Source organism: Amblyraja radiata, chromosome X, assembly GCF_010909765.2.
Source record: "Amblyraja radiata isolate CabotCenter1 chromosome X, sAmbRad1.1.pri, whole genome shotgun sequence".
Taxonomy (NCBI): Eukaryota; Metazoa; Chordata; class Chondrichthyes; order Rajiformes; family Rajidae; genus Amblyraja; species Amblyraja radiata.
The window spans coordinates 12,522,491-12,536,459 of record NC_045999.1 but is presented as its reverse complement, the minus strand read 5'-3'; the positions used below and the strand labels follow the sequence as shown (position 1 = coordinate 12,536,459).

At 45.1% G+C, this 13,969-nt stretch overlaps 1 protein-coding gene across 12 annotated transcripts in view; it reads right to left on the bottom strand.

The window, feature by feature from the left end:
* The window catches only part of herc1 (HECT and RLD domain containing E3 ubiquitin protein ligase family member 1), a 217,426-nt gene that overhangs the window by 46,985 nt on the left and 156,472 nt on the right, over positions 1 to 13,969 (bottom strand). For all 12 annotated transcript variants that reach the window (XM_033014841.1, XM_033014842.1, XM_033014847.1 and 9 more), the window contains 5 exons: positions 13,386 to 13,654; positions 11,794 to 11,846; positions 10,258 to 10,458; positions 7,038 to 7,212; positions 539 to 806 (listed from right to left, as the gene is read on the bottom strand). In XM_033014841.1, coding sequence (XP_032870732.1) covers positions 539 to 806; positions 7,038 to 7,212; positions 10,258 to 10,458; positions 11,794 to 11,846; positions 13,386 to 13,654 — 966 coding nt within the window. The remainder of the gene's footprint in view (positions 1 to 538; positions 807 to 7,037; positions 7,213 to 10,257; positions 10,459 to 11,793; positions 11,847 to 13,385; positions 13,655 to 13,969) is intronic.

The following is a 13,969-nucleotide window of genomic DNA, read 5'->3' as shown; positions in this document are numbered from 1 at the left end:
GCTCATCCTTTCAATGGACAAGTGTGAACGCAGGCCACTGACTGACGAAAAGGCTGGTAAAAAAAAGATCAAATCAGTGGCAAGAAACCAAGTGGCTTGCCAGCATGGTTGTCAACCTTTTAATGCCTCTTAACTGTAAAGCGCACTTGGAAGTCCTTTTTAGTTTGGAGATACAGCGCAGAAATAGGCCCTTCGGCCCACCAAGTACGTGCCGACCAGCGATCTCCATACACTAGCACTATCCTACACACTGGGGACAATTTACGATCTTTACCAAAGAAGCCAGTTAACCTACAAACCTGTACATCTTTGGAGTGTGCGAGGAAACTGGAGAACCCAAGGCAAAGGTCAAGGGGAGAACATACAAACTCTGTACAGACAGCACCCATAGTCAAAATCGAACCTGGCTCTCTGGCGCTCAAAGGCAGCAACTCTACCGCTGCACCACTGTGCCGTGTGCTGAAGCATGTGATACAACTGCAAATCTCCACTGCATCAGCCTAACCCAACAACAATTATGCAGTTAGATAACAATTACCTGTGTGCAGAGCTGCACAAGCAACTTGGCCGCACTTGGACTGTTGGAAGCTAAGCAGCCAACTGCAGTGCTCAAGTAGGCCAGGCAGGAGATTGGCTTGTTGATTTTTCTGTGAGCTCCACGCGGGCGTTCTGAAAGACTGGTGGTCCCTGGACTCGGGCTGAGACCTGCTCGGCCTGCTGCAGCCAGGCACATCAATCGAACCAGGGTCTTGATATCAGTTAATCCCAAGGACTCCAGACCTGCTGCCAGACTGCAACTAGAGCCACTGCAACAATGAAAGGGGGGAAATACACCATCAAGAAGCCATTACATTTCTGGAGAACAGAAGTATTCACCTTCACCACTCAGATCAACATAAGCTATTGCCCGAGAGACTCAACATGTGAAAGCTCATAGAATTGGTTAGATGCAGAGGCCTCTGGCTGCTGATACTTACTGTGTGATGTGCAAGATACCTGTAGTATAAACGGCTGCCAGCCTCTACCTTTGGATACAGAGGTAACTGTAGAGGATGTGCACATCAAATGTGTTGTGGAAATGTGTAGGAAGGAAATGCAGATGCTGGTTTACAACAAATAGACACAAAATGCTGGATTAACTCAACAGGACAGGATTGCAGAGCAGATGCTGGTTTACACTGAAGATAGAACTCACCGTGTCCCGTTGAGTTACTCCAGCATTTTGCGTCCATCTTGTGTTGTGGAATTGACCGTTTGTGAAAGGGGTCAGTGGCGAAGTGATGGGTGGGCGCTGTGGACTACCAGGGATAAAATATTACATAAAGAACCTACCTCGAGGAAGATAAGTGCTCCATTTTAAGAACCCCTTAAATTAAGAAACTTGTTGGCATACAAGGCTTATACCTGCTCTTGGACCTTGGACACGTGGTAAAAGATTGTACAAGAGAAATTAAGTGAATACCACCACTGCACCCACTCAAACAATCTCTGTATATGTGGTTAGAACCAGAGTAAGCATGTCGCACTACCTTGCATGAGCACTAAGTACTTGATTGCATTGTGCACTCGGATTCCAAGAACAAATCACTCATGTACTGCTTAAAGATGCTCTCATAAGTAAAACAACATTCCCACGATTAACTAAAACGTCTTAATACAAAAGGAAGATTTTGTACACTTATTTGATGGCAAAGAAAGCAACTTGCAAAAAGTTAAAATGTACATACATGGCCGACTATGCCTAGTAAAATAATTCAAAAATAATATTTGATAACAAAGGAGAGTGCAAATCTTATTGCAACCTACTACTCGCATCTGCAAGTAGTATATGAATGATTATAAAAATGACACATGCATTTGTTAGGAACTCAGAACTATTTTAAATGTGTGTTAAATCGGTTTGCGTTCTCAGTTATTCATTAAAGAAATGTCCAAGTGTCAGCCTAAAAATGACTGAGATACAAGTTAAATAGAAAGTTGACTGTTTATGTTGCACACGAATATGGTTAGGCCTAGGTTATGCTATTCCCTTGTAACTGGCAGCAAAATAACATTCAGTATGAAGACAGTTCAAATTGCTTGACTTGATGGGAGGGGTCTCCCAAGTGCCGTAAACTGAAAGCATAAGAACCACGACAGCTCATTCTCATCCAATTTATGGTCCGTATGTTATTCACTACATGGATGGATGCAAAGAATACCTCAGCAACAGTGTACTGCATCCTGAGAAGCAAATTACATTGCTGAGACATTAGCAGAAACGTGGAATTGGAAAGTAAGTAAGTTATTTATATTTATATAGCACGTTTTAAGTCAATTCGCATTGACACCAAAGTGCTTTACATAAAATAGATAATAAGTTTCCATGCCATAGAAAAAGATTTAAAAAATAAAGAAAATGGACACAACACATTATAGAGTTCAACACAAACGTCCCCCCACAGCAGAATCAAAAATTTCCACTGTGGGGAAAGGCACCAGAAAGTTAAGTCCTCTTCCTCTGTGAAACACCCGAGGTCGGAAAGGAATAAGGAAATGCTTAAAGGGCCTGTCCCACTTGGCCGTCATTTGCGCAACATCATTTACGCGTCACGACTTACGACACGCGCGTCGTGACATGCACATGGTGCGTATTACGTGCGCATGGTGCATATTACTTGCGCATGGTGCGTGATGACATAGGCAGTGACGAGGGACCGTGCACGGCGTTGCAGGATTTTGTGATGTACAAAATCTTCACACGCCATCTGCGTGATGCGCAAATGACGGCCAAGTGGGACAGGCCCTTTACTCCCCACAGTTTGGTTTTTGCTCAAAATTCCAGTATCTTCAGCCTCGTGTGTCTCCATGCTGGAGCAACGCAGTAGGTCAGGCATTTTGTCCACCCCTCTGCTTCCATGGATGCTACCAGACCCACTAAATTTCTCCAGCAGTTGTTCTTCGCTGTAGCTTACGGCAACTCCAGTCTCTTGGGACTCCCTCTTTCTGAAACCTTATCAGATCATCATCTCATTTTGAGTCGGGAATTTCTTGAATCTGCGTACCCATGAAATTAATGCTAGTTTTCTATCTTCCTGACAGTTACATTGGGCTTCAAAATGATAAAAAATAAATAGGTAATTATTTTAGAATGCATATTTCCCCATTGCAAATGGCTTTGAGTCCTTTGTTCATGAATCAACTGAGCTCCTAGACACATCATTAAGCAGGAATTGTGTGATAAATGAGAATTTTTACATCAAAATGTTAAAGCGATAATATGTGTGGGATTTACTCAAAGCAGGCTGAAATATCATTATTTTGATTAATTTTTCATGCTCCCGATAAACACAGAAACAAAGAAAAGTTCTGCTTTGTAGAAAGAAAAATTGCCAGTTACCAACGAACATGCATTGTATCCTTTAATTGAAATAAAACGACAACAAATAGGGACAATCTCATGTTTCTCTTTGACACGACTTCTTTTTATCATAAGCACTTCCTGTTGAGATTTTCTACAGCAATTAAGATTTAAAATTTAAAATTATGGGAATCTGGGCAAAGGACTGTATCAGTTCAGCAGACAAAAAAGCTGGAGAAACTCAGCGGGTGAGGCAGCATCTATGGAGCGAAGGAATAGGTGACATTTCGGGACCGAAACGTCACCTATTCCTTCACTTCATAGATGCTGCCTCACTCGCTGAGTTTCTCCAGCTATTTTTTTGTCTACCTTTGATATTTCCAGCATCTGCAGTTCTTTCTTAAACGAATCAGTTCCGCAGTTAAGTAATCCATCAATGGCCATTTATTTATAGAAATGATCCATATGAAATGCCTTTTGAGGTACTTCACTGCTTGCCAAATTCCAAGTCAGATTTGAACTGATACAACTGCTCACACTTATTTGAGCGATGTTATGAGCCAATTTGTCTGATTTATGAATATGTACAATTTTTGAGACTTCCAATGATGATTTGATACATTTGTTTAATTGATGGAAGAATCTTAAGCAGTTTTCACACTGAGCAGGAAGTTACTTTGGCGAGTTGAACAAGTATTTTTGTAAATAACAGTGTTTCTGTACATAGGGTGGAGTTGTCCAAACACTAGACAGGTTTTAGGGGAAAGTTTAATGGAGATGTGCGATGCAAGATTTATATTTACACAGAGTGCGGTGGGGCTGGGAATGCATGCCCAGGGGTGGTGGTGGAGGCAGATGTGATAGTGGTGTTTCAGAGGCTATTAGATAGGCACATGGAAGTGCAGGGGATAGGATATGGATCATGTACAGACAAATTAATCAGTTTAACTGATCATGTTCAACACAAACATTATGGGCCCATTCCTTGCTGCATTGTTCTATGTTCCATAGTTGGGTAATATGCTGGGGCAGTGAAAATAGGATGCCTTAAGGGCCTGTACCACTTACGTGTCCTTGGCACGCAAATTACGCGACCTTGTCGTCGCGTTGAGGCGCACGGGCATCGTGTGGCTGCGCGGGACCGGTCCCACTGAGAAGCGTGGAGGGGTATGGAGTTGTGCGCAATATCGCTCGGCGCTCCGACATTTTGTATCAAACTAAATCTTCGCACGCCAACGGCCTGTCGCGTAACTGACGGCCAAAGTGGGATAGGCCAAAGACCCTGGCGCGACGCAACGTCTCACCTCCTGGGGCTCACGGCCATTGCGGTCCGGATCCATCCCCACTTCTACTCCCAGAGTGGGGCCAAGAAAATTGAAGATAGACACAAAATGCTGGAATAACTCAGCGGGACCGGCAGCATCTCTGGAGAGAGGGAATGGATGACGTTTCGGGTCAAGACCCTTCTTTCAGACTGAAGAAGGGTCTCGACACGAAACATCATCCATTGCTTCTCTCCAGAGATGCTGCCGGTCCCGCTGAGTTACTCCTGAATTTTGCGTCCATCTTCAAATAACGTCACGCGCTCCAGATAACGTCACGCGGGACCGTCGCGCTTCAACGCGACCACGAGGTCGCGTAATTAGCGTGCCAAGGTCACTTAAGTGGGACAGGGGCTTTATACCGTTTCGCACTGTAGTCAAGGAGTTGCACTGACACATTGTCCAACATAAGCATCCTCTTGTGCATGACAAAAGCACCACAATGTCAAGTCTTTGGAGACTCTTGCAAGGCAGATACCACAAGCTATGAAAATGCAAATTTGTAAATTATGCCGGGCACAAACATGGATTAAGAAGAACTATTTTTGCTTCCAAAAAGGATTTCAAGCAGTTGATATAAAAATGTTATTGCATAGAGTTTATTTCTGCTGGGATAAATGTGAAAGGTAGAGAGATTATGCTAAGCCAGTGCCAAATCTTGCATTCGATCATATTGCATTCAGTTCCAGTGAGTCATAACATATACAGGTGCACAACCTTTTATCCGAAAGCCTTGGGACCAGACACTTTTCGCAATTCAGAATTTGTCGGCATTCGGAATGGAAAAGTTTTAGCGTAGATTTTAATGGCTGGCTCAGTAGTAGAGTGCTCGGCTCATATCCGCAAGGTCGCGAGTTTGCGTCTCGATCTCGTGTTCCTCTGGAGTTGGAGCGGGGCTGGGCTGGAGTTGCTGCTGGCTGTGGGTCTCTGGGATCTCCGTGCTTGCAGTGGGCCTGGGGGTCAGTGTCCCGTTGGTCCTGACGTCTCCGGCCACCCCCCTGGACTGGAGCTGAGACTGGGAACTGTACCGCCCTTGCCCTCTCCCTCTGCAACTGCAAACAACCCCACTCTCCTGCAAGGGCGGTACAGTTCCCGGAGGATGGCATGTGGCCGGAGACGTCAGGACCAACAGGAACGCGACGCCCCCGTCATCCGCAACCCAGGTTCCTCTGTAGTTGGAGCGGGGCTGGGCTGGGCTGCTGTTGGCTGTGGGTCTCTGGGATCTCCGTGCTTGCAGTGGGCCTGGGGGTCGGTGTCCCGATGAGGGGGCGCAGCTCGGGGAACGGCTTCTGGTGGTCCTGACGTCTCCGGCCAGTTTGCAGTTTTCCTCTGGAGTTGGAACGGGGCTGGGCTGCTGCTGGCTGTGGGTCTCTGGGATCTCCGTGCTTGCAGTGGGCCTGGGGGTCGGTGTCCCGTTGGTCCTGACGTCTCCGGTGACTGGCACTGACCTGCTGGCATCGCCGACGTGAAGACAGTGCAAAGCCCCCGCGCCGGTGCAATGAGCGGGGAGCTGGAGAGGGGAGGGAAGGGGTCACACACATGGCCGGGAAGCAGAGGGGTGTAGGTGGGGTGAAACTGAAGGGAGCGACAATCTGCTGCTGCCTGCCCGCTGAGTTAAAAAGTTCCCACGCAAGACTCACGATACACTGTGTATCGTGAGTCTACCGTGGGAACTTTTTAACTCAGCGGGCAGGCAGCAGCATATTGTCAATTATTAACCCTCCCGTGCAATATACCCTCACCTTCTCTTTTATGAATGGGGATTTAGTTCCCCTTTCTTCGAGGACCGACCGGAGGTTCCGCTGTCACCTCTGCGGGCCGCCCTCAGTGAACGTTTTCAAGGACCTTTCTTCAAGGACCAAAAAAATGTCCGCTATTCGGAGGTTTTTGTTATTTGGATCTTCGGATAAAAGGTTGTGCACCTGTATATGAAGAATACAGAAGCGCTGAAATTTTGCATTCCAAAATGCATTTCTAGCATTAGATCATAAGTGATAGGAGTAGAATTAGGCCATTTGGCCCATCGTCTCCGCCATTCAATCATGGCTGATCTATTTCTCCTTCCTAACCCCATTCTCCTGCCTTCTCCCCATAACCTCTGACACCTGTACTAATCAAGAATCTATCTATGTCTTAAAAATATCCACTGATTTTGCCTCCACAGCCTTCTGTGGCAAAGTATTCCACAGATTCACCACCCTCTGACAAAAATGTTATTAAAAAGCAGAAGAAAAAAAAAGAACTAATTACTTGAAGATCCAGGACTTCCACATATCAATAGACAATAGGTGCAGGAGTAGGCCATTTGGCCCTTCGAGCCAGCACCGCCATTCTAGGACTAAGCAACACTTTGGTACAAAGGTGGATGCTCTCACCTGACGGAGAGCAATGAGAGAGCTCTCATCACCATGGTCCTGGCGAGAAGAACCTGTGCTGCCGCCGTCACTCTCCTCAGGGCCATGACCCGGTCGTGTGGGTTGAGCAGGGCAGCGGCCTGTTCTCCAAGCGTTATCCGACCCGATGAATATTTATCTACCGACCCAAGGCAACCTTAAACAGAGAACATGAAAATTATCTTACATAGTGAGAAAAGTAGCAGAAATGGAAAGGCGCAGAAGGGATATAAAGTGTGTGGGAAGGACCAACGTTTACTGCTTTACACTGAAGATGGTGCTGGTAGCTCAGGCAGCATCTCTGGAGAAAAGGACTAATAGGTGACGTTTCGGACCCCCCTTCACACCCAAGGATATAAAGACGCACAATGATTTGCGGGGACAAGGAGTACCTACAGCATGTGATTCAACGCAATGGTAGCTACATTCCAAAAAGTGCTTACCTGTGGAATACTTCAGGTCTCCAATACCATGAAAGATACTATGTAAAAGCAATTCAGCGGGTGAGGCAGCATCTATGGAGCAAAAGATAGATGCTCCTTAGATGCTGCCTCACCCGCTGAGTTTCTCCAGCATTTTTATCTACCTTCGATTTTCCAGCATCTGCAGTTCCTTCTTAAACATTTGTCCACTCCACTGCGAAATCTTCTCAAAGTATGCCTACTTTGAAGATGTTCTCCTTCTTCCTCCGAAGACAGTTTAACAACCTCCTCTCTCACTGCCCCCCCCCCCCCCCCCGCCCCCCACCGTGCTCCCTCCGCAACTCCCTGGTCAATTCATCCCTTCCCACCCAAACCATCCACTCTCCAGGCACTTTCCCTTGCAACCACAAGAAATGCTACACTTGTCGCTTCACCTCCCCCTTTGACTCCATTCAAGGACCCAAGCAGACTTTCCAGGTGCTGCAGAGGTTCACCTGCACCTCCTCCAACCTCACCTATTGCATCCGCTGCTCTAGGTGTCAACTGCTCTACATCGGTGAGACCAAGCGTAGGCTTGGCGATCGCTTTGCCGAACACCTCCGCTTGGTTCGCAATAACCAACCTGATCTCCCGGTGGCTCAGCACTTCATCTCCCCCTCCCATTCTGAATCCGACCTTTCGGTCCTGGGCCTCCTCCATGGCTAGTGTGAGGACCACCGTAAATTGAAGGAGCAGCACCTCATATTTCGCTTGGGCAGTTTGCACCCCAGCAGTATGAACATTGACTTCTCTAATTTCAGGTAGTCCCTACTTTCTCATCCCCTTCTCAGCTCTCCCAACAGCCCACTGGCTCCACCTCTTCCTTTCTTCTTCTTGCCTTGCCCCCCACCCCACACATCAGTCTGAAGAAGGGTTTAGACCCGAAACGTTGCCTATTTCCTTCGCTCCATAGATGCTGCCTCACCCGCTGAGTTTCTCCAGCATTTGTGTCTACCTATGTAAAAGCAAGTTCTTTATTTTGTGGCATCAGCATTTGTGGAGAGTTATTACTGAGACAATATGCACTCTCCCTTGATGAAGCTCTCCCTTGATGAAGCTCACCTTCTCTGCTCCACAACATGCATCACCTTTCCCCTTTCAGATCACTCAAGTTACTCTTGCAGCCCAACAATCGCACAACGTTGGCAGAAAGACAATGGAACAGAACACGCACCATGGAGAGAAGTGATGTCAAAAGCCAATCAGCAAACCAGGGAGCTAAAATATGTGAAAAGTTTGAAGATTGTGCAATGGGAATAGTCAACGGTCAGCGTGCAAAGCATAGTTATTATGATGAATGGCAATAACACAGTAACATAACATCTCCTTGCAAAGCTACCACCATCAAAAGTCAGTGGAAATAATTTATTTTGAGAAGGGAATTTGTGAAAAACATGGAAAATGCTACGTAATTTCCTTCATTGATTTTATAATTTATTTTGCCAATTACAAACTATTTTTATAATTTTCAGCAGCAACAGTCCATGAATGAAAGAAAATAATCTATGTTTGAAAACGGCTTTGGTTGTGGTCCATCTTCACACTTCAGTAACCCGACTTGAACAATTTTAATTTTTACTTTATAAGATCGGGCGGCATAGTGACACAGCGGTAAAGTTCCTGCCCTATAGCGCCAGAGACCCGGGTTCTATCCTGACTATGGGTGCTGTCTGTACGGAGTTTGTACATTCACCCTGTGACCAAGTGTGTTTTCTCCAGGTGCTCTGGTTTCTTCCCACTCTCCAAAACCGTACACTGCCTGCCATTTTGGTGGCAAAAACAGGAAAGCAGACTATTATCTAAATGGTGGCCGACTAGGAAAAGGGGAGATGCAGCGAGACCTGGGTGTCATGGTACACCAGTCATTGAAAGTGGGCATGCAGGTGCAGCAGGCAGTGAAGAAAGCGAATGGTATGTTAGCTTTCATAGGAAAAAGATTTGAGTATAGGAGCAGGGAGGTTCTACTGCAGTTGTACAGGGTCTTGGTGAGACCACACCTGGAGTAGTGCGTACAGTTTTGGTCTCCAAATCTGAGGAAGGACATTATTGCCATAGTGGGAGTGCAGAGAAGGTTCACCAACCAGACTGATTCCTGGGATGTCAGGACTGTCTTATGAAGAAAGACTGGATAGACTTGGTTTATACTCTCTAGAATTTAGGAGATTGAGAGGGGATCTTATAGAAACTTACAAAATTCTTAAGGGGTTGGTTGGACAGGCTAGATGCAGGAAGATTGCTCCCGATGTTGGGGAAGTCCAGGACAAGGGGTCACAGCTTAAGGATAAGGGGGAAATCCTTTAAAACCGAGATGAGAAGAACTTTTTTCACACAGAGAGTGGTGAATCTCTGGAACTCCCTGCCACAGAGGGTAGTGGAGGCCAGTTCATTGGCTATATTTAAGAGGGAGTTAGATGTGGCCCTTGTGGCTAAGGGGATCAGAGGGTATGGAGAGAAGGCAGGTACGGGATACTGAGTTGGATGATCAGCCATGATCATATTGAATGGCGGTGCAGGCTCGAAGGGCCGAATGGCCTACTCCTGGACCTAATTTCTATGTTTCTATGTTTCTATGTTTCTATGTTTGTTGGTTAATTGGCTTCGGTAAAAATAGTAAATTGTCCCTAGTGTTTAGGATAGTGCTAGTGTACAGGGGAAATCGCTGGTCGGTGTGGACTCAGTGGGCCGAAGGACCTGTTTCCGCGCTGTATCTCTAAACTAAACTGTAAACTTTTTAGACCAACCTATTTGTATGAGAGTCTCTTCCATACTGTTGGCTGCTGTTACCATGGCGACAGATGCTCCCAGTGGATCACTGTCAGGAAACTGCACAGGCTCGGGTACGATTCGGCGATCACTCAGGCCAAGAGGCCCCGCTAACATTTCAAACTCTTCCTCTCCGGTCAGTTTCTCATCTTCATCAAGGTCCAACATGTCCCAGTCTTCTGCAAGAGTAACAAAATAATGATGACAGGTAATGAGGATAGGAGCATGTCAAGGAGGAGGTTAACTGACATTAGAAAGGTTAAGTTTAGGGGGCTGACCTATCAATTGGGACGATATTATGGGCAACAATACATGCAAACACCAATGCAGAACAACAAGGGAACATTTTCTAATAAGATATCCAGTGGGAAAGAACAAACTATACACTAATGAATAAGGGGAGCAATTGAAGGAAAGGAATGCAGGATAAGAAAAATAAAGGGATTAGGAATTTAAATAAAAAATCAGTGACACAAAGTGGTACAATGAAATTAACTTAAGGAACGTAAAACAAAATATTAGTCATAACAGAGATTTCAGGAAACAATGAACATCTCCAACACAAAGTAGCAGATAATAACCTAATCAATAACATTAAAGCTAATTGATGATTTTTGCCAGGCAATCAATGAAGACAGGTACAGATCAGCCACCATTTAATGGAACAAGTTTGATGTTGTCAAGCTGGAAAGAGTGCAGAGAAGATTTACGAGGATGATGCCAGGACTTGAGGGCCTGAGCAAAAGGAGAGGTTGAGCAGGCGAGGACTTTATTCCTTAGTGCGCAGGAGGACAAGTGATGATCTTAGAGAGGTGTACATAATCATGAGAGGAATAGATTGGGTAAACACACAGTCTCTTGCCCAGAGTAGGGGAATCGAGAACCAGAGGACATAGGTTTAAGGTGAGGGGGAAAGAGGAACTGTGGGTAATTTTTTTTTACACAAAGTGTGGTGGGGGTATGGAACAAGCTGCCAGAGGAGGTGGTTGAAGCAGGTACTAACTACTGCACCGTCTAAGAAACATTTAGACAGGTACCTGGATAGGATAAGTTTAGAAGGATATGGACCAAACGCAGGCAAGTGGGACGAGTGTAGATGGGACATGTTGGTCAGTGCGGGCAAGTTGGGCCTGTTGCCACACTGTATCACAAGTAAGGATTTGGATCGGCGAATGTTACTCCTCTGTTGGGAAGTGGATCATATATCACTCTCGTGCATCATTTGTGCTTGTTCATGATGGTATAGTCATAATACCAGTACACAGTAGTACCACCAGCTCTCTCTCACATGGCTTGGGGAATATCAGGAAAAATACATTTTTCATCCTCTAATGAAAGTAAAAATTACTAATGTATCGTAATCTTACTAATGTATTTGGTTATATCCATCAATTTAACTGAATGAGATAAACAAAAATAGAAAATATTGGAAATACTGAGCAGGGAAGACGGTCTCTGGTGACAGAAGAGTTAGCTTTTTAGGTTGATGATTGAATTGATCAGTGAATGATTACCTTCATAGATGTTCTCTTGCTTGCCTATCAGATCAGGTGCCTGGCCTTTGTATCTGTAAAACAAACCCAAAATCATCAGACAAAATATACCTGACAAACTATTTCAATGATGTTGTGGGTGGAGTTGTGGAAAGGTGATCAGCTTTTGGTGGTGCCACAAGGATCAGGGGGTGTTTGGCTGGAAATCGTGATGGGGAAGGGGGAGTAAAGGACTGTAGGGTGGCAGAATGGTAGTGAAGGTAGGCAGGTGTTGCTGCAGGTCCCCAAGGAATAGTTGGCACAACAATAAATGTTTCACTGCGAGGATTCACAGAACAGGGCTCCAGGAATGGACTACTCCCATTGCAGTAATAAAGAAGGTGGCTTCATAACATCATGAAAGGCCTCCAGCATCCAAAGGCCACACATGCTTAAACCAACATCATGGAAGCAGTCTCCAGGTGCGGTCTGCACTCTGTAGTTCCCACAATGCAAGTCTGGGTATGGAAGGAAAACACAGACATCGAGGAATTTGGGCAGTACAGTGGCGTAGTGGTAGAGTTACTGCCTCACAGCGCCAGAGACACGGGATCAATCCTGACTACGGTTGCTGTCTGTATGGAGTTTGTACGTTCTCCCCGTAACCTGCACAGGTTTTCTACAAGATCGTTGGTTTCCACACTCCAAAGACGTACAGGTTTGTAGGTTAAATGGCTTGGTATAAATGTAAAAAATGTCCCTCGTGTTAATGTGCAGGGATCGCTGGCCAGTGCGGACTCGGTGGGCCGAAGGGCCTGTTTCACGCTGTATCTCTAAACTAAACGCAACAATTTCATTATTCTCCTGTATAATTGATCTTTGATTGAAATTGAATATTTGTGCACATAATACTGCAATGGTAACTATCTGGCTGATTCTTGACATTTCAAGAGGGAAATGTGGCCATCTTACCCACGCCTGGTCTGTAACTGGCTCCCAACTCAAACCACTGTGGGTGACTCTCTTATATAACCATATAACAATTACAGCACGGAAACAGGCCATCTCGACCCTTCTAGTCCGTGCCGAACACGTATTCTCCCCTAGTCCCATATACCTGCGCTCAGACCATTCCTTTCCCGTCCATATAACTATCCAATTTATTTTTAAATGATAAAAACGGATCTGCCTCCACCACCTTCACTGGAAGCTCATTCCACACAGCCACCACTCTCTGAGTAAAGAAGTTCCCCCTCTTCTATTGTGAAGTCTCCTTGCAAGGTTAGTTAAGGTTGGAAATTAAATATTGGCCAAACCAATGAGGCCCATATCCTTGTGAACAACTCCAGAAATACAAATCTTTGGATTTATTAGTGCACTGTCTTGAGATTTATGGGTAACAATATTTAAAAATAGAGTGCTAAATATTGATGGTGAGAATTTTCAAAGAGAAATATATTAAATATTAAAACATTTCTGCATATGTCTTACGCCCTTCTGATAGCCAGCAAAAATGAATTATAAACTTAAAGGAGCCAATTTTCAGTTTTAGAATTCATGGAAAAATGTAGGAAAAGTTCCTTGGAATTTTTAAGGTCGATTATTTGAAAGCATTTCCATTGATCTTCCCTTACCTTTCTGAAACTGGGACCTTTGTCTTGCTCTTTGTCGCAAGGTACTTGTCTCTGCAGCTGCTGCACAAGAGATAATATGGATTGCCGCTCCCGCACTCTCCACCAAACCACCCATCAACGTACGAGCCATTGCTGCGGTATCCTTGCCGATTGGCACTCCGTCCACAGCCGGGGTGGGATTTCTTCATGTGATGGTTAAACTGCGTAACATTGGCATCGCAAAGTTCACAGATGACCAATTCGTCTCGTTCGTCAGACTCACAAACATGCTGCAGATAAACAAAGGGTCATGTTGAGCAGGAACTCACCAAAAAATATTCTCCAATTTGATTTCTAAAAGTAATCAAAAGCAATTTTTAATGCGCAGCAATCAAAGGCAAACTGTTAGTATTATTTCAAAAACAGATTATCCTGCGAGTATTCTTCATTTTTTGAATGATACATGCTCCATGTGTTGGACTGATTTGAAGAAAACTAGAGATTGGGTGCTGTGTTGCTGTAGGTGGTCCCCTCTACGCCCGTTAGACAATGGTCAAGGCTGAAGCTAAAGAGATCAGGCAGGCAATGTGTAAATACACAAGTCC